The sequence below is a fragment of the Cryptotermes secundus genome, unplaced genomic scaffold (genome assembly GCF_002891405.2).
Source record: "Cryptotermes secundus unplaced genomic scaffold, Csec_1.0 scaffold70, whole genome shotgun sequence".
Taxonomy (NCBI): Eukaryota; Metazoa; Arthropoda; class Insecta; order Blattodea; family Kalotermitidae; genus Cryptotermes; species Cryptotermes secundus.
The window spans coordinates 416545-444296 of NW_019734964.1; the positions used below are offsets into that span (position 1 = coordinate 416545).

At 39.3% G+C, this 27752-nt stretch overlaps 1 protein-coding gene across 1 annotated transcript in view; it reads left to right on the top strand.

The window, feature by feature from the left end:
• Window positions 1-27752, top strand: part of LOC111869032 (NPC intracellular cholesterol transporter 1) — a 74471-nt gene that overhangs the window by 31587 nt on the left and 15132 nt on the right. Inside the window, exons 7-21 of the mRNA XM_023860218.2 lie at window positions 2473-2604; window positions 9403-9528; window positions 11186-11403; window positions 11596-11694; window positions 14617-14822; window positions 16899-17099; window positions 17777-17915; window positions 18146-18326; window positions 19877-20004; window positions 21715-21969; window positions 22226-22303; window positions 23237-23281; window positions 23832-23991; window positions 26215-26360; window positions 26860-27065. Coding sequence (XP_023715986.1) covers window positions 2473-2604; window positions 9403-9528; window positions 11186-11403; window positions 11596-11694; window positions 14617-14822; window positions 16899-17099; window positions 17777-17915; window positions 18146-18326; window positions 19877-20004; window positions 21715-21969; window positions 22226-22303; window positions 23237-23281; window positions 23832-23991; window positions 26215-26360; window positions 26860-27065 — 2320 coding nt within the window. The remainder of the gene's footprint in view (window positions 1-2472; window positions 2605-9402; window positions 9529-11185; window positions 11404-11595; window positions 11695-14616; window positions 14823-16898; window positions 17100-17776; window positions 17916-18145; window positions 18327-19876; window positions 20005-21714; window positions 21970-22225; window positions 22304-23236; window positions 23282-23831; window positions 23992-26214; window positions 26361-26859; window positions 27066-27752) is intronic.

The following is a 27752-nucleotide window of genomic DNA, read 5'->3' on the forward strand; positions in this document are numbered from 1 at the left end:
TTTAACACTCCATTCCTCAGTTTTCTTATATTTTCATGATAATGGGCTGTGCATATGTTGCATATTGTGTTTTCCATTTGAATGGAAGCAACATGCTTGTATACTTACACCATAGTGAACTGATGTTTCTTTTCTGATGTGGTGGTTGTTGTGTAACATAGCTGATACTGTGCACTTTGTGTTTATATCTTGATGAATGGGTTATATAATAGTAATATGTCTCATTTTAGAGTGTGGTAATTCAAATCTTAGTCTGAGACTTGATGTGCGACTCCAGTTTGTTTTCCCCAGCCCCTCTAGGTGACTGTATGGATAGTATCTTAAGGTTGCAGTCACTTTCCTTCCATGCTCCCATTTCTTTATTTTCTTTCATTTCAGTTGCTCTTGCAGTGTAATATCAACAAAGAAACAAACAGTATTAAATGTTTAAATTTTGTAAAATTCTGCAAGTCACATAAATTCATACCAATGGATTTCATCAGATTTTCTTAAAATTATGAATATTCACATGGGGATCTTGTAAAGAAGAGTGGCATTCCCATAATGGTATAAACTCTGAACAATCAGTTATTTTAATATTTTGACCAAAGCCACCAAAAAATGCAAAGAAAAATTGCTAAAGTGATAAAGCTTTTCCTGAAGGAACAGAGGGGAGGATTTGTGTATCAGTACGAGGCTTGGGTGAATCTGGCATGACTTGTGGATTTTATAAATATTTAAAGTAAGTTTTGGGGCCATCTTGGCTTCAAACTTGATCAATTGGTTAGACAGGAATATGTTAGAAGCACAAGGTGAAAGGAAATAAACCCACTGGTATGAGATTTTAGAAGTTTATATGAATACAGTTCAATTGTTTCTGAGTGTATTAGTCCATCTGACCACCACTCGTGTACCAAAAATTTCTTTATCTCCAGACAGTTTCATTTTTTCCAAAATTTGAGAAATATATTTTAGAAATTGAGTTACTGGGAATGAACATCACAGTGATGATAAATACTAGAATAAGAAATGCTTGTTTTTCTCCCTGTTTTTTTTTTACATCGGCTTTTTATCCAGACAGTAATTAGGATAGTAGAAGGCTTTGATCTGTCAAGTACATATGAAAAAGTATGTGCAGTATCTTTGCACCTATTTTTTAAACATGTATTATGACACCACATTATTAAGGTGCCTTCTTCTGTGGTCATAGACTTGTTTCCATGAAGTGGCATGTTGAATTTGAATGGGTACCATATGGAACAAGGGGCACACGGTAGCGTAGTTGGTTGAGGCACTATGCTACAAGCTGGAAGGTCACAGGTTCAAGTCCCGATGAGGTCATTAGATTTTTTTCAGTTGACCTAATCCTTCCAGCCCCACGGTGGCCCTGGGGTCAACTCAGCCTCTAACAGAAATGAGTACCTGGAATATTCTTGGGGGTAAAGGGCGGCTGGCGCGTAGGGCTGACAACTTTGCCGCCATCTATGAGCTGATTGTCTAGAAAATGTGAGAACCTCAACATCTCACAACCCTATGGGCTTCCACGGCCTGTTACAGGGACCCCTTTACTTTTACCATATGGAACAGTAGGTAGTAGGATGTGCATTTCATTTCTGTGATGGAAGTAACTTAATGCTTCTCCTGCAGCATCATTCAGAATTGTAGTGATCATATTTCATTCATAGACTTCATATCAGAATTCGTATTGATTTGCAATATGAGCTTTTTTCTATGATGGCTGATAACTCTTTGTTGAGTATTCTTGCCTATTTTATCCTTGTAGTTTTTATCTTAAATTTTCAAAACATTCACATAACTGATTCAGAAAATTTCCAAGCTTTTGCTGTTTCCTGTCATTTTAGAATATTGAATTGTAAGGAAAAGATAGAAGTATGCTCTTCAGGCATGAGGGAGGCTATGTTAGGCAGTTTTTGCAAAACAAGCTGCACATAAAGTAATATTATGAAAATATATTCTTCGGATGCATTCTTTGCATTTTACATTCTGTAGTGTGACAGATAAAATGTGTTGCATATTATTTAGTCCCTCATATTTAAATCTTGTATAGGATATCTATGTTTAATATATTGAATTTATTTACTTTTTGGTTTCTGTAGCCTATCACCATTTATGTAATGTAACATTTAAATCTTGATTGATGCACATTGTATAAAGAATGCATAAAAATGTGTATCAGATGAACCAGTTGATTTTATCTGAAATTAATTCTGGGTCTCTAGATTAAAGTAACACTAATTAGATTGACAAATTGTACCACCAGCAGTGATGCTTTAACAATAAAAGATAGAAGCTGTGGTAATAAACGTTTCCAGTTGTGTTCCCTCAGTTTAAAGTATCTTGACATGTTTGTATAGACAGATTTAAATTCAGGAATAAACATAAAATGATAGGTTTCTTTCTGTAGAGCGTGTCAAATGGTTGGAAGGCTGGAGATCTGATCATCTGATCTTATACATCAAGTCTCTCTTACAGCAAGCCTGGTACGGGGTGATGGAGCAGATGAGGTTAGACACATCGTTGGACAACGGCTGGCTGGTATTAACCAATCTCGGATTGCCCTCGGTGCAGATGAGGAAGAAAGTCCCTTGCAATCAAAAAGATCTAGTATGTTAATTTTTTAGGGGTTATGAAAGTTGTAAATCTTGCCATCCATACTTTATTGTGTTTATGAATGCTGAGCAAGCGTTCATAAGATTCTTGCTTTGATTTTGCATATTACAGGGTGAGTCAAATAAAATATTAACGCTATAAGGGGTACCTACATAATGTGTTTTGTATGACTCTGGGAAATTCATACATTGTATGCATCCAAGTCCTAACTTTTCAGTTTTTCTCCAAAGAGCTTTGGTGTCATTTTAAATGGTTATTCAAAATTCCTATAATGGGAAACTCCATATAAGTGTTAAAATTAGTCTTTGAGTCACTCTGTATTATAACCTCTTCAAGTGTTTAACACTTTTTTCTGAATTTTTGTGTGTTGAAAGTTTAATATTGTGTTTATGCATGAAATCAATGTGATGTACTAATGGTGGACAGTGTTAGTTTTGTTTATGGTGAGAAAGTTGAATGAACGAACTATTTTTGAAATGAATTGATAACTGCATGCTGTTGAACTCTTGGTGCCTGTGGCTCCATCTTTCTTTCTAATTTGGCACTGAACCAAATTCTCTGTCTGTCTCTAAATGTGCTCAGTTCCAAGGTGTTTTGATGTGACGTAAACAAGTGCACTAGTTTATATGACTGTCTCAGTGACAAGAACAGTACTCATATTGTGTCTGTTTTGCAAATCTTGAATAATGTGCCATTGAAGAATAATGCTTTCTACTCTATGACAATCTGAAATTAATTATTATTATTGTTGTTGTCTTTCAGGATGTGATGCAGTGTAATTGGGAGATGGTTACCAACATTTCAGAGGAATCTCTGTATGTTTATCCTGAACATAAAGGCTTCACAGTCCTCTGACATATTTGTACCCATCTACTGAACAACTTAGCATCACATCCCATAAGATTATGTGATCTTCATGTCCACCGCCATGATAACTTAAGATCTGCAGTGCTTTTATTGCTTTACTGGCTAGTAGTGCATTTCCCCCACCCTTCATCAAGAAGGAAAATCAGAATTGTGAAATGGAACTTTGCACCAGTGTGCATTATCATATGCTATCGGTGTGCATTATTTCGCTGTCTTAGTGAATACATATTGTTGCATGTTGCCTGTGTAACGCAACAATAATTCACGCGGGTTTTGGATTGGACTACTATGTTTATTGGATGCTCACTGTTACACTTGTAATCACACTTACTGCCAAACTGAAGACTGACTACTCTTTTAAGGTCAAATGCAAACTGAACTCGTCTCTCGTCGCAGTTTGGACACTTAAATTTCCACATGGACTAGATAGGGAATACCATCTCGACGGGTTCATTCCGCTCGCTGCTATCGAAACGTTGCTTCAACATTTTGTCTGTAATGGTGGAAACTCCACTGTTAGGAATTGCTAGCGTTCTGCTTCATAGCCGCTGTCATGGGAACATTGATCTCTGTGTAGGAAATCAACTCTGGTCTCAACCATTCCTAACTGCTGTCATGGGAACGTTGGTCATTGACTAGGAAATCAACTCTGATCTCAACCATTCCTAGCCACTGTTGTGGGAACGTTGGTCATTGCCTAGGAAATCAACTCTGATCTCAACCATTCTAGCGATCTGGTGGCATGCCACATTGCTCCCTTCTTAAGGTTGTTCGTCCCAAACAGCCTAATGGTGTTTCCTTTCCTTCATTTCCGAGGATTCCTGCTAGCAGCGTCTGCATTCGGTCTTGCAGTTTTTCGCGTATCTTTTGCGGTGTTCATTCTAACGCATTCACCCTCTCCTTCAGGGGTGCTCGTCCCAAGCAGCTCTATGGTATGGTTCGGTCATTTCAGTTTCATCCAACGTTTTCTCTCTCACATTTTCACTCTCGCTGGGGAGACAGGTGCTTCTACATTACCGGCTCCTCCTCTATGCACTGTTTCATTTTTTTTGTGTCTCTTTGGCAAATGTCGACCCCTCCACGAGTTCCAAATCTTGATGTTTTATGATGGGATAAGAGATTCGGTAATTTGCTTCATGGTCTCATGCCCGGTCATCTTTCTGTAGATCTTGTTCCTCTGTTTCATTGCTGTTGCACCCATTTTCTCTTCCCGAGCATCCATCCTTTCGAGGTTCCTAACACACTTTGTCCCTGGTGCGGTTCCTTCCAAAGAAGTTTTCCTTGCACCGTGCCAATTTTGAATGGCAGGTCATCCCTCTTCAGACGACAACCAGTCCTTCCTGGAAGATGTCTCTCCCTCATCATGCCACTGCTGCACGACAGTACACGTTCCTGTCGTTTTGCTTTATCTGCTGTGCCACTTTCGCACAGTAGCTCATCCCTCTGTGGGCGACAGCCAGTCATTTTCGGCACCCATCCTGATTCTGGGCCCGTTTCTTTTTCTTCTGGCGGTTTCAGTCCCTTCGCTTCTTCTTCGGTCCTATGACCGGCATCATTTTCACGTCTTTTTTAGGGACATCTTGTGCCACCTCAGGTTTCCTGTTCCCTGAGGTCGGCTCTTTCTCCAGATGTGCCTCCATCATTTCTCGGCAGGCCATCGTCTCTTCGTCTCCTTCGGTTTCGATTTTGGCCACCATCTCCTTGTGGCTGGTGTCCATCCTTTCTTGCATGACGGCCATCTCTTCTCACCAGGCTTTCCACTCTTCTTGGTCAGTCCTATCATCGTCCATTTATGCTATCATTCCTTCTTGGCTGACTCTCACTTCCTCTTGGTCGGCCTTCCTGTCTTCTTGCATGGCCTTCAGCATTTCCAGTATTTGTTCCATGTCTTCAGTCTAATCCAATCACTTCTTACGACAGCTGTGACATGCTTCCTTGTGATCTTAGCCCATTAACTTTTTCCCTATCCGAGCCGTACCACTTCTAACACCAGTTGCGTGTTGCCTATGTAACGCGACAATAATTCACGCGGGTTTTGGATTTGACTACTATGTTTATTTGACGCTCACTTTTACACTTACAGGTGCAATTATTCACAGTCACAATTACTGCCAAACTGAAGACTGACTACTCTTCTAAGGTCATATGCAAACTGAACTGGTCTCATGTGGCAGTTCGGACTCTTGTAACTTCCACGCAGACTCAATAGGGAATACCATCTTGAAGGGTTCATTCCTCTTGCTGCTATCAAAACGTTGCTTCAACAATTTATGTGTAACGGTGGAAACTCCACTGTTAGGAATTGCTAGTGTGCTTCGTAGCCACTGCCGTGGTAACATCGGTCATTATGTCAAGCATTCGTAGCCACTCTCATGGGAATGTTAGTCATTGCCTAGGAAATCAGCTCTTCTCCTCAACCATTCCAGCTTTCTGGTGGAATGCCACAATATATTGGGTGTAAAAGTAAAAAGTAACATAAAGCTATCCCTGTAACAGGCCGTGAAGGCCCATAGGGTTGTGAGACGTTGGGGGTCCCACATTATCTAGACAGCTCAAACATGCTGGCAAGGTTGTCAGCCTTATGAGCTGGCCGTGCTTTACTCCCCAGGAAAATTATTTAATTAATTCCTGGTCCTCATTTCTGTTAGCGGCTGAGTCGACCCCAGGGCAATAGTGCAGCCGGAAGGATTAGGTCAGTTGGAAAAAATCCAATGACCTCATCAGGACTTGAACCTGCAACCTTCCAGCTTGTAGCATAGTGCCTCAACCAACTACGCTACCGCGTAATTGTTAAGTGATGGCCATTGATATATAAGTGAAAGTGTAGCATAACGGGGAATAGTGGAATTAGCATTCTGATTGCTCCTTTTCCTCAGGGGGCTACGTTTGTCTAATTCATGGGATTATTTTTTAGTATCTTGCCTTATTTACTACACATGTTATGAAACAACAGTTTAATTGTGTCTGTGTACCTCTTGATGTTTCTGTTTGAAATCATATTGTAGATTTTGCAAGCATGGTATGTATTATACTATACTATATATTCAGAAAAAAAGATTTTTCCTTATATGCTTTTTGTCTTCTGGTTTTGAAGATCAAGTGTGAAAGCATGCCACTTTCTGTTTTAGTGTGCTTTTGCATTTAGAGCAGAAAATTGTATACTTTTGCTACTGGAAAAAGAATATTAATCTTTTAAAAATTAAACATTCTGATTTTAATCAAGTTTTAATTCAAGCAGTCGTGGGTTCGATTCCCAGTTTTTAAATTGACCTAATCAGTCCAGCTGTACTATGGCCCTGTGGTCAACTCAGCTTCCTAAGGCTAGGGACCCACTGACGTGACAAGCCGCGCGCAGTTTGTCGAGTGTTGTCACTCGAAGCCGTTATTTGTATTGCTTTTATGAGCCGCGCACGGTTAAGTTTTGGAACACAGCACACAGGCGGCAGAGCTGTCGCACGCTTAATATGTACAACTAACGGACACGCAACAAAGAGCGGCTAGCCGCTCGCGACTAATCGTGTCAGTGGATTTTCAGCCTAGCAGATATGAGTAGAAGGGATCTTCCCAGAGTAAAGGGTGGACAGTTTGCAAGGCTGACAACCTCACTGCCACATGTGAGTTGATTGTCTAGAAAATGTAGGAGTCTCAACATATCACAACCCTATTGGCCTCCACGGCCTGTTACAAGGATAGCTTTATATATATATATATAATTTTTTTTTTGTAATATACAAATGGAAAGTTGTTCATGATATTTCGAACAAGTTTGCATAGATTGGAGGGTATTGAATTCTAAGTTAATAAGGTGGTAGGCTGTCGGCTGGATTGATCTGGCTCTGGATAGGGAACAGTGGTGTACTTTTATGAATATGTTAAAGAACCTTCAGGTTCCATAGAAGGCAGTGAATGTGATGACCAACTGAGCAACTATTAGCTTCTCAAGGAGTCTGTTCCATGAAGTTAGTGGTTTTATGATATCAGTTCGGCAGCAATTTTCAAAGCTTCTTGTGGAATATCAAGTGAATTTTAAGTTATCCAATTTATTCAAGGGCCTGTTTTGTTGAAAATTTAATCAGAAGTGGGAATGTAAGAAAAATTATCCCTCATTTGATGAATTGTCAGATAGTTGTCTGTATATTTGTGATTACCTTTATCACACGTTTATTCTGATGGCAGTGATTGACAGTAGGTCAGTGTTTGCACCATAAAATATTCACATCCATTATGATGAAATCATGTATGAACTGCTTTTAAATTCTCTGCTCTGTGCGATATCAGGCTTGTATGTGTCAAGACCTCTGATCTGTTATGCAATTGATTTAGTTAGTGACTTCCATGTGATCGAAATGCAATGAATTGGATCATGGATACTAACTGCAAAAATTCTTCCAGTCTTTAATTGTATTTATATGTGCCCTTTTAGTAAAGATCTATAGTCTGCTTAGTAGATTTATTGCATAATAGTGCCTATGTCTGCCAATTTATCTTTTATGAACTCTTGTTGCTCTGACTTCAGTGTAATTGCCACAAGTTTTATTTGTGTTTTTCATACTGGCCCATATTGCTGCTAAATAATTAGAGGTATGCATGTTACTTTTGTAACATTTTTTATAACATGTAAAAACCCCAAAATTAGGAAGATACATTAAAATATAAACCATATTCCATAACATTTCTCCTATCTGAAAGTGGAAACATTTTGAATTTTTGTGGCCGTAAGTAATGAATTTTCTGAACTTCAGAGAAGAAGCGTTTATCTTCAGGGATAGAATGCTGTTTAGTAAATTTTAATCCAAGAGAGAAAAATGGCACTTCCTCCTTCATGGTTGAAGAGTAAAGCTAGCAAGAAATGAATGTGAAGTTGGTAGAAGGCTCTGCAAGTTGATGGCAACATGTTCCTCCGTAATGGTTATTGACTTTCAAGAGAATGTACAGCATTGTATCCCAGAAGATATGACCATCCATAACCACCACTATTGAAAGAAGATAAATGGTAGAAATATTTGTCCTCTTCCATGTGTCTACTGCAAAATCTACCCCAGAAGTTCAGATTTTAAATGTAACTTAACAGTTGTCCCTTACTCTGTGTTCTGCTGATATCGAAATTATTTTCCTCTCCTCAGAAGATTGATATGTATTGAACCCATGCAGCATTGCTCAGCATACTCTTTTTAATTTTTTTAGATTCATTTGCTATAAGAACATTAGTATCATGTTTTGATCAGTTCGTAGTGCCCGTAGATAAATTCATATATTTAAATGTTTTTGTACCAGGTGTGAATACCTTCAGCCTGTGAAGTAGTTCTGACTTTCAAGCAACGTATTGCATTGCAAAGAATTTTTGTATCTGAAGTCATATACATGTAAACAGTATAGGTGTGTTAGTCACTGATCTGTATAGTTTTTAATAGAATAATTTCAGCAGAGATGCAAAAGAACTTCTTTCATCTTTCTTTTGTTGGAACATGAAAAGGAATATCTAGACATGGAGGATAATATTAAGAAGGGTCATAAAGAAGTGGGAGTATAAACTAGATATAACAGGCTGAAGGTGGAGTCCAGTAACAGACTTGTGAACATGGTAATGAACCACTGCTGTGCCATAAGGTGTGGGCAACTTGAATCGCTTAAGCAGCTATGATTGAGAAAGAGTCCCTGATCTATAGAGTTTATTACTATATTTGTACTGGCACATAGAACAGTTATTTTACATAATATGGGCCACATACCAAAACTTATTTCACACCTGCTACAGAGCAGTTGTTTGTAAGTGGAAATAGCCTTTCATTGCACTGAAATGAGCACAAGTTCATTTGACTACTGAATCTTGCCAGATAGTTTTTGAGCTCCCTGTTATGTTTGCTGTGAGAATTTACCTTTAAATTCCACATTGTTAACCATAACCACTTGATTATTTTTCTCCAGGTGTGATTAGTCCTAATGAAGAGGCTTTACCAAAACATGTGGACCAGGGTTCACCCTCATTTCTAGAAAAGTTAGGGGCCGGAACAGATGCTTTGTTGGGAGACTTTTTTTGGTGGTGCGGCACAGGTAAGTAAATTTCCGTGAAAAGTATGAGCTTTCAAAATATATGTGATTGCCTTAATACATGGCATTCGCGAGTTATAAAGGAGCCAACTTTCTAGACATTTTGAAGAAGTAATAGAATTCCTTTGGTGAGTCAGGGTAGCACAGTCAGTATAGTGACTGCCTATGGACTTGTGGGAACTGCCCACATTCAAGCAAGTGTGACAACGCGAGCTTCATTGTTAAACTGGATGACCAAGGGGGTCAGAGTTTGCGTCCTGGTAGGGCTAGAATTTTCTCTTCTCCATATCGTCCAGCCCGGCTCTGGGGCCCACCCAATCTATCCAAGTGGTACCAGGGGCTCTTTCCCTGGGGGTAAAGTGGCAGGGGCGTGGAGTTGGCCACTCACCTCCGGCTATTGCCAAGGTAAAGAAAATGTGTCTCTATACATCCACTCCCCCAAAAGCCTTCATGGCATAATGCTTAATTAGTTAAGCACAAGGACAACATTGCCTTTTAATAGAAATCCTTTTCTATGAAAGAGCATCCAATGTGTTGCAGTCAACCAGTGATTTTTATTTTGTTCTGTTTCTGTGTTTTGAAATTACAATTTGTAAGCTATGGAGGATTTAGATGATGGTTTCGTGTATGTGTGGATTGTAGTGCCATCGTTTTAAATATCCATCTCCAAGGTGAAGATGTCATGAAGATGGAAACCGTAGGGCTCTCCAAAGTGTTGGAAATGTGGTCCACATGTATATGGTGTCATCCAAAGGTAGGATCCACATTAGCACTAAACTTCCGTGAAAGTCTGAAATAGACTAAAGAGCCTGTATATGTTCATTCTGTAAAACCATTATTGACTTGTGTCAATAAAGTTGGGTCCTGAATCTATACCTCTTCCCCCCCACCCCCCTCAAGGATAAAAGGATTTTGTTCTAAGAAGTGGAAGGTGCTCCTTTAAAATCGCTCAACTGCATAATGTAACACTATTTTAGAAATTTGTATGAATGAGCTTTATCATTTTTATAATTAGAAATATATCTTCTGTGTCCATGTGCATGTTTTCCTTCAGGGTTTTCACATAGCCACCATGTTATTGATGCAAAGGTAAAGTTGTCCTTGTGCGAAGGCATTTGGGGAAGTGGATGTAATGATCCACATTTACTTGACCTCAGCACTAGCTGGAGGTGAGTGGTCAGCTTCACGCCCCGGCCACTTTACCCCAGGCAAAGAGTCGCCGATATAGCAGGTTGGGTGGACCCCAGAGCCAGTCTGGATGACATATAGAAGAGAAAATTCTTGACCCTACCGAGACTCGACCTCGACCCCTTGGTTGTTCAGCTTGTAGCCAGTTGCTATACTGACTACGCTATCACGCTCCTAGTCCTTGATGTACAGTATTCAGATTCAGCATAGTGCATTAATTATATTTATGTTCAATTTCAGCAGACTTGACATTTTCTCATGTGTGAAAATATAAATCTGGTGCGTTTAACTTGATATGAAGTCAGTCAGTGAATTACATTGTGTTTCATCTGCAGTGCATATGAGATTCAGAAATGGATTTTCCAATTTCCTTACATTCATTGTGGCTGTATTGTACTAGAGTTAGGTACAATCAGATTCATAATCTTTATAGAATCTAGATGTAGTCTTATTTCATTGATTCTATTTTCAGGCTGTGCTCGTTATCCTTGGCTTGTTTTGTTTGTGGGACTGTGTGTGGTAGTTGGTTTGGGTCATGGCATCAAATACATAAACGTAACCACAAACCCAGTAGAACTGTGGGCTTCACCGAATAGCAGGTCAAGAGTTGAACGAGAATATTTTGATAGCCACTTTGAACCCTTCTACCGCACAGAACAGGTTATCATCCATGCATCAGGATATAAGTCTGTAAGTGTATTTACATTTCTCTATTTTAACTTCCTGTAATCTAAAGTTAATTATTTTAGACAAATCATATTTCATCACTTGTATTTATACAAACTGAAAAATAAATTAACACAAGTAATGTGTAATATGTGAAGAAATATGATATTTAAATTATTAGATATGTAACGGATATTTAAATTTTTTTATTTGCAGATTGTTCACAATACTTCAAATGGACCCATAGTTTTTGGACCTGCTTTCAACAGTACTTTCCTAAAGACAGTTCTGTCCCTTCAGGAAGAAATAAAAAAGGTATAATTCATTGTTGTATCATTTTAATTGCAATGCTTGTGTTGATCTCAGGCATCTCTAACCGCTCTGGCTCAGAATTAAATGAGGTGAAATTCTTGTCAAATTAGAGATTACTTGTCATGTATATGGTTATGTAAGCGCTGTAATATTTTGGATTTGCCTTTGATAGTGTATGTGAATTCTTTGTTTAATGTTCTAAGGACACTGGATTTGAATATTAAACTCTAAATGAAAGAAGTGTAATGCTGAAATAGTCGGGCTCTGGCTGTAAGAAATTCAATGTGAAATGAGTGAACACAAATTGAAAAATATTAAATGTGTGTTGCGCTGTAAAAGCTATCCATGTAGCAGGCCATGGAGGCCCATAGGATAGTGAGACATTGAAGGTCCAACATTATCTAGACAGTTGGCTCACAGATGGCAGTAAGGTTGTCAGCCTTGCGTGCCAGCCTGCCACCCTTTACACCCTCAGGAAGATTCCTGGTACTCATTTCTCGTAGAGGCTGAATCAGCCCCAGGGCCATAGTGCGACTGGAAGGATTAGATCAATTGAAAAAAATCCACCTCATCGGGGCTTGGACCCATGACCTTCTGGCTTGTAGCTTAGTGCCATAACCAACAACACTGTTGTGTGCCCCCACGTTGCACTGTATTTTTTTTGTATTGTTGTAATAAAAGTATGAGCATGGTAACTTCAAAACTTTCCATAACACAAGCACATATATTAACGTGGGGGCAGGTGGGCTGGAGCCTGCTCATGCTCACCCTATATATGGAATGAAATTGTTCAGTTGCTGCTAGACTTGTGTCACTGATACCAGAGAGGAGTGCAAACTGTGGAAACCACAGGGAGACTTTGAGATTTTGCCAGCAATTGGGGAAACTGGCGGTGGAAACTACAGCTGCTTCAGATCGTATATGGTGGGTAAACAGTGTCTTGGTCCAAGATACGTGGTGTGTTCAAGTTCTGAGGTCTCCAGTTTTTTTCTCACACAATAATCATACAAAAAATTTGAAACTTCTGTCACTTTTCAACGTAATCTCCCTGCAGCCGTACACATTTTTCACAACGTCGACGCCATGATTCCATGGCCACTGCGAACGCTTCTGTAGGAGTCTGTTTTGACCACTGGAAAATCGCTGATGCAAAGCGGCATGACTGGTGAGTGTGCGACCACAGAGAGTGTCTTTCATCGTTGGGAAAAGCCAAAAATCACCAGGAGCCAGGTCAGCTGAGTAGGGAGCATGAGAAACCACTTCAGTGTTGTTTTCATGAAGAAACTGCTGCGTCGTGTACACCCAATGCGTTGGTGCATGTCCTGGTGAAAGAGCACACGTGCAGCCTTTTCCGGCCGTTATTCTCGCAGTGCTGGAAGGAGCTTGTTCTTCAAAACATTTTGGTAGGATGCACCTGTCACCGTAGTGCCCTTTGGAAGGCAATGAGTAAGGATTACACCATCGCTGTCCCAAAACATGGCCACCATCATTTTTTTAGCACTGGCGCTTACCCGAAATTTTTTTGGTGGCGGTGAGTATGTGTGCTTCCATTGAGCTGACTGGCGCTTCATTTCAGGATTGAAAAATGGCATCCATGTCTCATCCATTGTCACAGTTGATGAAAAGAAAGTCCCATTCATGCCTTCATCACATGTCAACATTGACTGGAAAATTGCCATGCGCGCAGCCTTGTGGTCGTCTGCCAGCATTCGTGGCACCCACCTGGAGGACACTTTCCGCATTCGCAGGTCTTCATGCAGGATTGTGTGCACAGATCCCATGGAAATGCCAACTTTGGAGGCGATGTTTTCCACACTCAATCGCCAATCCTCCAAAACAACTTTCTCAACTCGCTCGACCATGTGGTCAGACCAGCTGGTGCGAGGCCGAGATTGTTTTGGTTCGTTGTCACACAACGTTGGCCTTCTTTGAACTGTCGCACCCATGAACGCACATTTTTCACATTCATGACACCATCACCACATGTCTCACTCAACTGGCGATGAATTTCAATGGGTGTCGCACCACGCAAGTGGAGAAAACGAATGATTATTCGCTGTTCTTGTAACGAAAACGTTGCCATTTTAGGTATCAAAAACACTCTTCACTCTCGCCACCACCACTATAGTTCTGTGTGCCATACAGTGCTGCCATCTCTGTCACGCATTCACAAAGGGTGGACACGTATTTTAAACTAAACTGCATGTGTTTATCTGCTCCCAGTCCTGAGAAAAAAAAATTTGGAGACTTTAGAACTTGAATGCCCCTCGTATTTGTGTGCATAGCAGCTTCAAGGATGGTCATGAACTACAATATTATGACTGCAACATTGTAGATCAAAAATGGAGTAAAGTACGTCCATGAGGTTGTGGGCTTTGATGACTGACAAGATTATGGAGATGATGGCAGTAAAATCTGAATTACTGTTGCGTGTTGCCACACCATTCACAATATGGACCTGAAAGGGCATCACATCTCGCAGACACTGAGATTGCTGATGCTTCAAGAATATGATGCCAGCATTAGGTTTAGGAGACAGATCATTAAGGAGGTACTCAGCTGTTTACAGAAGGCATGTTATGTGAAGCATCCCATAATGAGGACAACCAAAACTAAGTGTTCATGCATTACACATCAGTCATTGCTTGTACAGAAGCAGTGCTATGCTGTTTTCTCCCGATTTTGCACTCTCCACTTTTTACCTCTATCGATACATAAAAGAGCAGCTAAAAAGCTTTGCAAGGTGGAGCTGATGTTCAAGTGGCTTCAGAGGCTGTTGCAGTAGATCTAGGACTTCAGAGACAGCTGAACGTAAGGACGTTTATAGCACAAGATTTAGGAAATGGCTTCTATTAGAGAACTTTCTGAAGTCACCACATATTAATAACCTTGAAGGTATTTATTGGTGTTTTGATATTCATGCAGATTGGAAGTGAAGAAGGCAGTGGGTTAGAGAAGATCTGCTTTGCTCCGTTGACATCACAGTTCACTGGACCACCCCATGTAAGACAGTGTGCGGTTCAGAGTGTCTGGGGCTACTTCCAAGATAGTGAAGAACTTTTTAATGAAACTGAAACTGATCCAGAAGGATTTGTTGTGAACTACTTGGATCATTTTGTGAAGTGCACGCAGTAAGTATCTACTTAGTTATCTGTCTGTATTTCATACATCTTAAATCTTTTAGATTCGAGGCTTTTATTTAGGTTTTGTGTCAGTTTCACCATCTGTTCTCCTCTTTCTCGTTCTGTAACTGGCATATTACAGATTGTATAAAACATGAATTATGCAGCTTTTCAGAGGTTTTCCAAATTTCTTCTTCATATTATTTTGGATAATTGAGGAGCTATTTCAAAGAAAAAGCGGCTCCGGTCTAGAAAACCGAAATTAACGGCCGTGGGGATTCATTGTGCTTACCACGCAACACCCTCTATCTGCAAAAGTTGGCACTAACTTCGCCGATAAGCGGCGGTTGTTCTGTCGGTATAGTTCGCTTGCAGACTAAAATCGTGGATTTTTTATTATTATTTCGTATTTTACAGTGTTTCAGATCTTGTTGTAGGTTCTTTCAACATGTACTTTCCCATTTCTTCTGTTGTGTTGAATAAATAAAATTACTGGTGAAATGTGTGCTTCTGGTATATATAATACATGATGCATTTATATCTCTTGCATGGTGTTTGCCAGTTCATAGTATCAGGTACCTCCTCCCTGATTTTGATTGCCCATTAAAATTACAAGCTATGTAGTAGACATCTGAAGGTTGATAACTGGTATCACTGCTAGTATTTTCCCCTTTACTTCATGTTCCGGACAGCTATTTGGTCTGCGCATCCTTTCGAGTGAAGGTGTTTATATGCTCTTTGGATAGTAACTGCATAGAATGTAGACAAATTGTGGTAGAGACATGAACAGAAAGAATATTATGGTACTATTTAAAGCTTGCCAAAGATTTGTACTTATCTGTAAAGTACTAAACTTTAGCAACATATTATGTAGATACTGGGTTTCCTGGGTTAAGACACTGTATAGTTTTTAGGTGGTTACCAACATTTTTTAGGTACTTTAAGCCTAATTTGTTAGGTCAGGGCATAACACTTCTGATTTGTATTTGCAAGGTTCCCATTTCAGATCTTGGCTTGAATACTGATTATCTTGACAGCCTTTGTTTTTTGTAGTTTTCCACCAGCTGAATATGAAGATATTACAACTGCTTCCTTCCACATCCTTTCCAATTCATCCTTAATCATCCCACTGTAAAGGTAAAGTTGTCCCTGTGGTTAATTAGTTAAACAATGTGCCATAAATACATATGGGGGAGTGGAGGTATAGCTATACCTTTCTTGAACTTAGCACTAGATGGAAGTGAGTGGTCAGCTTCACACCTCTGCTGTTTCCCCCTGCACCCCCTGGGGACGAGGCCAAAGTATCCATTGGCTAGGAGGCTGGGTGGGCCCCAGAGTTAGTCTGGATGCTGTGGAGAAGAGAACCATGGCCATCCAGCACATAGCCTGTCACTGTATGGGCTGATCATCCTGCTGTTCATCACTGAACAGTTTGAACTGTTGAAAGTATCATTAAATAAAACAGAGAAATAAATTTGCTATATCCATCTTCAAGGTTGAAGATGGAGGCTGCAAAATGTTTATAACCACCTTCAAAACCATTCATCAGTAATCTATCAAGACGACAGGTCCACAGTCTCTTCCAAAACAGTTCCTCCATTTGATGCGATCTAGAGCTTTCTCCTTCAAATGAAAATATCCTCTTCTGTCCCCAAAGTCATCCAGCATCTTCTTACGTCTTCTTGTCACTTCTATCCGCCCCTCTATCTTTCCTTCAATAACTTCTTTTAGAAGGCAGTTACCGCATAAGATATGACCAATCCAATTAGCCTTCCGTTTTCTTATTTCATGTAGGATATTCCTCTGCTCGCTGACTCTAAATAACACTTCATTTCTCACATAATCGGCCCAACTGATCTTCTCCAACACCACATTTCGAAGCTTTCCAGGTGTTTCTGATCTGCTGCTATAAGTGTCCAAGTTTCAGCCCCATACAAAGCCATGCTCCAACTGTAGCATTTCACTAGTTTCTTCCTAAAATTTAAGTCCAATTTGCTGGTAAAAAGATTCTTCTTGCTAAATCCAGCTTTTGCAGTGTCATAATTCAGAAGGCCACAAATTCCATTCTGTTTTATGTAATTTCAGGAATTACTACAATCCTGAATGCCTTGCTGGGTATGGAGGCCCTGTCGATCCAGCCATAGCTTTAGGTGGTTTCTTGAACGCTGGAGAGTCATTACAAGGTGAACCAAGCTATGAGAAGGCCACAGCAGTAATCCTTACATTTCTTGTCAATAACTATCACAACAAGACCAAACTGGTACCAGCTCTTGAATGGGAACAGAAGTAAGTACCATTTCATCGGTAAATAAACAAGGGTGAAAAGATAGGCTCCATCCTGTAGTTTTGATAGTTTTCAAAATGTACTTAACCATTAGAATCTGTATATTAATTTGTATTATCGCAGTTTTGTTTCTATGCTCTGTTTGTGATGAAATTTAAATTGCAAGTAATCTAGTTACACGAAGTCAATAGAAAGTCCGTCGAGTGTAACAAATGTTTTTAGGTCACTTCTTTATCACATTTGCCTTACATGTTTCGGTTTAATAAAACCATCATCAGAGGCACATATTACAAACACATGAAAACACTGGCGTTGTTTAAATGTACACAGTATATATGCTGCGTGGACGCTGCTACAATTGTCGATGTGTAAAAGCACAACACTTGCTAGGAATATTGAATGCACGTTCAACTCTCGCATTCCATCCGAAATTGCCCTCAAATTAAACCGTCAATGTTAAAATATTTAAAAGTTTAAAACATTTGAAGTAAAATGTTAGGCTCCTCCTTGTTAATTCATCCCGAANACAGTGCTCAAAGGAAATACTAAAATGTTTCCCTTCTTAACATTTACTGGTTGATGGGCAAAAAAGTGTATGTTATAAATGGACAGATACAGTATTCTTTGTATGTTGCACTGTGACTTAAAACTGTAAGATGGAAGAGCTTGTAGTACTCAGGTTAGCTGTTTTTCTGTTTCAGATTGACAGCAAAGTGACACTTGGTTTAGGAGGAGTGTTAATTGTACTTGCTTCTGTAGGTTGCTCAGTGGGCTTCTTTGGCTTTATTGGTGTTCCAGCAACCTTAATCATCATTGAAGTAAGTGTTGAGCCGTAGGAATGTTTGATATATGTTCTGAATTTGTTGTGCATTCATAGTGTTCCAGGGAAAGCATTCCCAAACTTCAGTTTGACCCTTATTTCTTCAATGAGCAGCCATCTTTGTATGTTGGTATGTTTTCCTGTTGTTTTCTTTTCTTCTCCAGTAATTTTAAGCCAATGTAGTGGTTTCCCAAGTATCTGATACTGAAGTTAATAAAATCATTTCAGGTAATTCCGTTCTTGGTACTTGCCGTGGGCGTCGACAATATCTTCATTCTTGTGCAGACACATCAGAGAGAACCTCGCCGTCCAAATGAAAGCCATGTGGAACATATAGGTCGTGTTGTTGCCCAAGTCGGGCCATCCATGCTCCTGACAAGCTTGTCAGAGTCATGTTGTTTCTTTCTAGGTAATCTGCGTTTCACTTAACTGACTTTATTTGAAAGGAGAATAGTTTTATCTTTCTTATTTGTCTGTGCAATACTGCATTACACAAGTTCGAGAAATTGTCCTTGCTTCTGACTTAGAGTAAATGAGGAAATCAGAAGAAAGCACTGCATAGCAAAGAAATGTCTTCATGAAGGTTAAATGGAGTTTAAATTGAAATGGCCACAAAACAAACAGCTGTAGCTGTAGCAGTGAGAGAGATAACTTAATCAAATTTCAGAATTACAGTGAAATAAGACATGTATTTGTTAAACAGGATCAGCAGTATAAAGAGCATGTGGCATGTCCATCAGGCATTCTTTATATATGAAACTATCAAATCTACAAAAAGACTTACCATATGAAAAGTATTTGCATAACAGAACGTTCATATTTAACACAAAGCAGAGAATGTTTTATCTTAAGTTTTTTGTTTCAGTGACTATGTTAACATGCTAAAAATGTAGGAAACAGTTTTCAGTACTTCTTGGTCTTTTATCTTTTTTTTTCAGCTTTCAGACTTCAAGCATGTCACTGTGAATTTCTAGAATAGTCTGTGGATTGGCTGTGTAAGCACACTGATCTGCTGACTTCTTAGGCATATGAGATTTCAGGTTCATATGGGGCATATTGTTTCCAAGAGTGTGACACCATATAGTTCATTAGAAGGAGATGGGGGCTACACATTTCTTCAAAATGTTGGTACCTAAGTATCAAATGATATGGTGTCATGTCCCAGAAGACATCAGTCTTCATACATTGAAATCTTGTGTTAATGAGTCATTGGAATAATTGGTTTCCTTACACAAAAATTAAGGTTTTCACAGAATGAGGGATTATACAAACATAAACCAACAAATTATTATTTTTGTTATAAGACATACTGTACCATATACAATTATGATAATTTATTTACATATGTAGTTAAGCATTGGAGCCAGGATACCTCAATAATTGTAATGATTTCCAGCAGTAAGAACGCATAAATATTACCGTAGCAGTTGATGTAAGTCAGGGTATGAGCTGTTGGGAGTTGAAAATTTCTCACATTAAATGCAGAATATTTACAGAATCAGAATTCACTAAATAGGGGAAAGTAATACTTTGTATATTGGTCTTTGTCTGGAACCTGCAAAAATATTCAGCGAAAGCAGGCACACTGATTGGGTTTGCACATGTTCTTAGACATTCTCTGAAACATTACAATTGTAATGTTTGCCAGTATATTGGATGTAATGAAACAAGCAGTACACATCCAACCTAAAAAGCATTGTTGTGCATTCTAAGAAGTCTTGTCATAATAATTTAAGGAATAGTACATTGTGTTTATTTTGTATATATAATTGTTCTCATTCTGCTTTTGAGGCACTACTACAAGCCTTGAATGTAGCAAAACTCATTCCCAACAAGTTGTACAGATACTGTAGCACAGGTAACTATGTATATATTGGATATCGTGCTAGGTTCCAGCACCTTCTTAATTATGAAATTCTTTTTAAAATGAGATGTTCATAATCACAATTTTGCTTTCAGGAGCTTTATCGGACATGCCTGCAGTTCGTGCATTTGCTTTGTATGCAGGAATGGCTCTGCTGATCGATTTCTTACTTCAGATCACCTGCTTTGTCAGTTTGTTAGCTCTGGACACCATACGACAAGCAGTAAGTTATATCCCTTGTCATTGCTACACTTCTGTATATTTGTTGTTGTGTGTTTAAATGTGGGAAGACAGTTCTAGTTTATCTGTCTATCTTATTTTGTTTAAATGAGGCTTATATATTTATGCTTTCCTTAAAACCTGAGAGTTGTCTGGTTACCCAGTGATTGTCATTTACAGCAGCACTGTCAGCATCTAAAAGAAGGAAAATGTTATGTCAAGGCACACATTGAAGCTTCTGTCGTTTTTATAACGCTGTAAGTTTTAATATGTGGTGCAATCCAAAAGTTCCCAAAATATATTAATAAAAACTATTACATCTTACCTAGATCTTATTCTGCACCATCACCTTCAAAGTAGTCCCCTTGGGAGCACATACACCGATCCCATCGTTTCTGCTACTTTTCAGATGCACCCTGGGAAGTCTTTCTTTGTTAGGGTGTTTAGTACCGTCTGCGTTTCCGCTTGAATTTCCTCAACTGTATCAAATCTTCACCCCTTCAACTTGATTTTCATCTTGGGGAAGAGAAAGAAGTCGCATGGAGCTAAATCTGGCGAGTACGGTGGATGGGGAACAACTGCCATCTTGTTTTTAGCCAAAAATTCCTGCACAATGTAAGCCGTATGCGGTAGTGCGTTGTCATGGTGGAGTACCCAGTCGTTCATGTGCCACTTCTCTGGACGTTTTCTCCTCATGTTCTCCCTCAAACGCCTTAGAACATCACGATAGAACTCTTTATTGACTGTCTGACCAGGAGGGATGAACTCCTTATGAACAATCCCGTCAATATCAAAAAAACAGATCAACATGGACTTAATGTTGCTCTTGACTTGTCGAGCTTTTCTTGGCCGAGGTGAAGAAGGGCTCTTCTATTGCGACGATTGCTGCTTGCTTTCAGGGTCGTAGCCATAAACCAAACTTTCGTCACCAGTGACAACCTTCGAAAGAAAGTTTGGATGCTCTTGAAGCTGTTGCTGAAGTTCCCTGCAGACTTCCAAGTGATGCTGCTTCTGTTCATTTTGCAGCAGTCGTGGCACAAACTTTGCCGCAATCCTCCTCATGTTCAGTTCCTCTGACAAAATTCGTTGACATGTACCATAACTTAGTCCCAAGGTGTTACAGAGGTCTTTGGTGGTCAGCCTACCATCTTGCAGAATCAGATCCCTAACTTTTGCAACATTTTCTGGTGTTTAGCCTGTTGACGGTCGTCCTGAACGATCGTCATCATCAGTCAATGTTCGGCCAATTTTAAAACGCTTATACCAGTTGTAAGTTTTTGTCTGGCCTAAACTGTTTTCACCAAAAGCTTGCTTCAACATTTGGTGTGTTTCTGCAGCGGATTTCCCATGTTTGAAACAAAACTTTATACAGACACGCTGCTCCTTCAGGTCAGCCATCACAAAACCACAAACTCACGGAAACACAACAATGGAAATACGTTCACCAACAATAAACCCAACCACTCAACTCAATGCCGCTTGCCACACTGATTCAAGAAGGATGTGTGAGGAGACCCCTAGTGGTATTTCTATGTACTCATAACCATTCGCGCGCAAAATTCAAATTTTGGAAACTTTTGGATTGCCCCACGTATGATGCTTGTGAATTGTATGCAAGTAACAAATACTTTCAAGTTATTACGCAGTTGACATTTTTTATTTCTTAATTTTAAGGCCTGTGAATTGGCGTTAACCTTCCTGACATTTGTTACAGGGCAATAGATTAGATGTTTGTTGCTTCATGCATGGTCCTAAGGCTGAAGTAGATCCCAGCTCTGAGGGAATCCTATACAAGCTCTTCAAGGTTCTCTACGTGCCTTTGCTAATGAAGACACCGGTCAGAGCTGCTGTGATGGTGGTATTTTTTGGCTGGTTATGCACAAGTATTGCTGTAATCCCTGGCATTGAAGTTGGTCTGGACCAAGAACTCTCAATGTCTGAAGATTCATATGTTCTTAAATATTTCAAGGTAGCCCACATAAAATTCTTACACAAGAATAATATGTTTAAAAAGAAACTATAATGACTATCACATTGAAAATGTAAGATGTCAATGTCACAGAGCAGGACATTAGAATTTTTTCCACATTGTTTATGTGTGTATCAGTTTGTTGAATTTTTCAAACCTCTTTAGTTCTTAAATAATTAATAACTCCATTATCCAGAGGTCACAGAAACCATCTTACCAGAACAAAACATGTTCGTGATTTAAATATTTGTTTCAGAACATGAGCCGTTATTTATCCATTGGGCCCCCAATGTATTTTGTTGTCAAAAGTGGTCTGAATTACTCAGATCCCAATATACANACATTATTAATACGTGAAGACTACTGAAGGTAGTGTGAAGAGATTTGTGAGTAAAGTCTGTAAAGTGTGTAAACCCGTAATATTGTCATAATTAATTGTAGTTACGACTTCTAGGTTGTTAAATAAACCAATTAACAATCTGAACGGTGTCTTCAGTGGCAAAACACATGACAATATATATATATATTGTCACGTGACAAATAACTTCACACCGTTTTGGATCTTAGTGAATTTATTGAATACTCGCTCTTACACTTACACAGTTCACAATTTCATTGTCCGAATCACTTCTGCTGTAGTCACCTCCATTCACTCGATACAACTCGATAACAACTCGTAGCTACTGGACTTCAACTCATACTGNCTAACGGCATCAGTGGCAAAACACGTGACATATATATATATATATATATATTGTCACGTGTTGGGTGTTTGTCATGCGACAAAGAACTTCACACAGTTTTGGATCTTAATGAATTTATTGAATACTCGCTCTTACACTTACACAATTCACAATTTTATTGTCCCAGTTACTTCTGCTGTAGTCACTTCCATTCACTCGATACAACTCGATAACAACTCGTAGCTGCTGGACTTCAACTCATACTGAATGCTGCTCTTAATACTAGTAACTCTCTCTGATTTAACACTGACATATACTCCTCGTTATGTAGCTTCCGCACTGACAACACAGAAAACAGTTATGTGATAGCTGCCACTGTTGTGTGACATCGAGTGTACCGATTGCCTAGCAGTAGTCTGCACGGACTCCACTGTTGCGTGACGTCACAGCCTAGCGGCGAGGGGTGTTTACTGAGTGTTTCATAGTTACAGGATGAGTGGGGTATGTGATGTCACTCACACTTCCTGTTGTGCAATCCAAGTGTTCACAGAGTTGTCACCTAGCAACGCACCGATACAATCCACAACTCTCACATTGTGTGTGCACCCCAAGGCTTCTGTGGCTCAACAGTTCCTGCATAGTGCAAATACACCACAAAAAAAAATGTATATATATATAAGAAATCACACTTTTTAACAGATGAATGAACAGCAAGGTCATCAGGAGCAGCAGTTTGATATGTTCAATTAACGAAGATACATAATTTGGAAGTTTCTGTATTGTATTTGCAGACAAATATACAGCTAACCATGCAAGATATTTTACATACTAACAGCAGGAAAATATGGCCATTGCTCTGTTCATGAACTCATACAGCAAGAATATTTAACTAATTTTAACTTATAGTGTCTGTTACTTTTAACAACACAACTTATTTGACTGACTTTAATATTTTAGCCTATCTTGATTTACATGTATATTGGTATAAATCACTTTATAACAACCTGTGTGTATCATACATGTAAAGTCTTTCCTTCCTAGTATTGGCTTTACCTTCTGATGGTGGCCAGTAGTGTACAGAACATGAAAAGGATTTTTATTTATATAGATTAAATTGTTGCACTTCATGAATCATGCCACCCATTCACCCATAATGTAGACATATTTATGTATCTACAGCATTTCTTAGTGATTGCATTTTTTTTTTGCTTTCATATTTACAGAACGTACATTGCTAGAGCTGCAGCTTCATGGATAGATGACTACTATGATTGGTCAGCTCCTAATTCCGGATGTTGCAGGTTCTTTCCACAGAACAGTTCCTTCTGCCCGCATAGCCGTATGTTTTGTTATTATGATTATGTATTTTTTTATTATGGTGGATTATATATGGCACGGTTACTTCTCTGTACCACAACAAGAGTAGCTCTTGTCCCCACCCTCGTTTCCAATAGGAACTGGGTGCTCTTTCTCTGGTGTAAACTGTCCTGAGCAGTAAGCTGCCCATGCCCCTTTAGTGCTTGGGTTAAGAAAGTCCCCTGTGTGTCTTCATGGCACGATGCTTAATCAAGCACAAGGATAACTTTTATATGTGTAACTTACCTTAAATACGAGGGTCATACTGAAAGTCATGAGCAGCAATTTTTTGTAAAGTAACATGCTTTATTATTGACAAACCAAATACACTACCTCAATCTACAGACCTTTCTTTATTTTTCCACATAATTGCCACTTCTTTGTACACATTTCTTCCAGCATTCTGGGAGTTTGAAAATTCCCATTCTGTAAAATTCTGTTCCAGCCATCCAAAGACACTGATGCACTGCTTTCTGAATTGCCTCCCTTGTCTCAAAACGTCCACGCAGCTGATCCTTCACAAATCTGAAAAGATGGTAGTCTGAGGGTGCCAGATCCGGGCTATAGGAAGGGTGTGGAAGAACTTCCCACCCTATCTTTGCAGTTGCTTCCAATGTGAGGCGAGCGTCATGGGGGCGACTGTTGTCATGCAGGATGATGATGTTTCGTCCCTGATGTTTATCGCGCAATGCACGACAGAGCTTGTGCAGCGTCTGGACATAACAGGCAGCATTGATGGTTTGCCCAGGTTCCAGGAATTTGGCCAGAATAAACCCCTCTGCATCCCAGAAGACTGTGCCCATCACCTTCGCAGCTGATGGCACTGTCTTTGCCTTCTTTTTTGATGGAGAATGCAGATGGTGCCATTCCATACTCTGCTGTTTCGTTTCAGGCTCAAAATGGTGAAACCAGCTTTCCTCACCTGTCACAATACAGAGCAAAAAATCATCGCTTTCGTCGCAGTTCTGAGGTGATGGTTTTTCGCTGACCTTTATGGTCTTCGGTCGATAACCATGGGACCCAACGAGCACAAACTTTCCTAAAGCCCAAACTTTCAATCATCTCCTTAGCCGCATTAGGCCATATTCCAAGTTTTTGGGCTATTGCGTCCACAGTCACGCGCCTGTCATCTTGAATGATGTCATCCACTCTTTCCTTGTTTCGTTCATTTGAGGCTGTTTGAGGACGACCGCTCCGAGGTTTGTCTTCGATGCTGGTGTTCCCATCTTTAAAATGTTTCACCCATCTTCAAACACTGCTCACACCCATGCACACACTTCCATAAACATGCTGAAGTCTCTGGTGAATTTCTGTAGCAGGGATTTCCTCTTTCACAAGAAATTCGATGACAGCACACTGGTGAAATGACATATCGTCGGCCATTTTGTTAGGAGTGATACTGGTCACGTGATGCAAGCTATTGACATCACAAGACAGTCAGAGTTGAACACAACAGCTGGTTCCAGCTACCACTGTATTCTCTTTCATCTGCTGTTCCCAGGTTGCATGCAAAAAAAAGGTGCTCATAACTTTCAGTACAACCTACATATAAGTGTATGGGTCATATAAGTAAGGCTTGGAAAAAATGTGTCTGTTTGCCTGGCGGAGGTTAATTTTTCTGTGAACAGATATTTGCAGTAGTAATTTATATTAATGAACTTCATTTCAGTATTTCTTTTTGAATTGATGTTTATGGGTTGCCAGAAACTTTATTTTCATTGTGTTAGCCATAGAGAAAGGGGAAGAGGAAAGATAATAAAAGTAGCTTAAATGTGTGTGGGGCACGCAGTAGCGTAGTTCGTTGGGGGCTATGCGACAAGCCGGAAGGTCGCGGGTTCAAGGCTTGATGAGATCATTGGATTTTTTCATTTGACCTAATCCTTCTAGCCGCATTAGGCCCTGGGGTTTACTCAGCCTCCAACAGAAATGAGTACCAGGAATTAATTAAATAATTTTCCTGGGGAGTAAAGTGTGGCCAGTCCGTAAGGCTGACAACCTTACTGCCATCTTTGAACCAATTGTCTAGATGGTGTGGGACCCTCAACATCTCACAACCCTATGGGCCTTCACGGCCTGGTACAGGGATAGCTTTACTTTACTTCATAAGGTTTTGTGGTGGTGAATGGATTTTTAGTGTGGCAAGTAGGACTTCACATAATGTATCGTTGTCTTTTAAATCAGCCGTGTTTCCCTTTTCTTGTTTTAGATTCTGGCTGTTTAGACTGTGTTATTCGTGTTGACAAAAAAACCGGTCGACTAGTTCCAGTTGATTTTGAAAAGTACATCCCATTCTTTTTGCAAGATAACCCAGATGAATCCTGTGCTAAGGCTGGACATGCGGCTTACGGACAGGTATGTATTGGATCAATATCAGTTTTATTTAAAATTTCAGAAATTGAAGGGTTGGATGGAGAAAAATTTGAGCTAAAAATTGGTACTAAAACAACATATCTCTGACCGTTTATAAAGGAAATGGAGTTGCTAAATGCATGTGTTTATTTGTTGGAGTTTTTTAAAACAGGTCTTTTGTAATTTTACAAAAGTAAATGAAAACAGAGCCACATTCTGCGATGTCTAGTTGATGGAATTGCATTGTAAGTACTGGAAATTTGTGGCAACATGTGAATGGGGTTTTTATAATTTGTATATGCCATTTTGTGTCTAAAATTTATAAACATTTTTAAGTACTATTTAATGTCACCAAATATGAAGTTCATTGATTAGTCACTTCATAGTTGGTCTGTTGATAAAGACAGATGTGCAGATATTACTCAGTTTTACATTGTAATGGGTTGTTGGTGATCTGGTCTCTTGACAGTTAAGTAGTGCTTTATGAATGATTGTTTTTCAGGGTGTTAGATATGAAGTGGATGAACACGGCCTTGCCCATGTCGGAGCAAACTATTTCATGGCATATCACACAATCTTGAAAACATCGAAGGATTATTTTGAGTCACTGAGATCAGCTCGGACAATTTCAGCAAATGTTACAGACACCATAAACTCGCATTTGCAGACCTTGGGTTACAGTACCACCATTGAAGTGTTCCCATACAGGTGAGGTTTTGTAAACAGTATTCATTTTGATGACATATTTACTTAACTAACTCTCTGGGGTAGACTTTGTGATAAGGAGGGAATCAAATAGTTCATTACTGTGTACATTGGCTGAGACGTATATATATATATATATATATAAGGAATAGCTCAAGTTCTGCATCACATTTGGAATACAAATACAAATATGCTGAACGAATGTAATATTACAGTTCACTATTTCAGGGGTTTTTTTTATTATTATTTATTTTTATTTATTCCCAACCTGATATCCATACCCAGTTCATGGTAGAAAGTAAATAATGTGTATTTAACTGTACTGTGTGAAAGTAATTATATACTTTAGTATGAACCCGCAAATTTTTAACCCTTTGACGCGGTAATTTAAATTCCGCGGCTGCGTCTCCTGCGGTAATATATTCAGCCGGCCATTTAAATTTTGCTCGAAAATGATTTATTCATCATTGTTCTTAAATTCTATGAGATAGGAACATGAAACTTTCACTAAAATGATCTTAAAAGGTGGTTTTATAACCTTACCTTATAATATGAGCGCCCTTTATATCTTCAATGGAAGCAGGTTTTTTAGTATTTGAGCAGTGAATGGTACGCCTTGAAGCATGAAACTTTCACTAAAATGATCTTAAAAGATGGTTTTTATAACCTTACCTTATAATATGAGCGCCC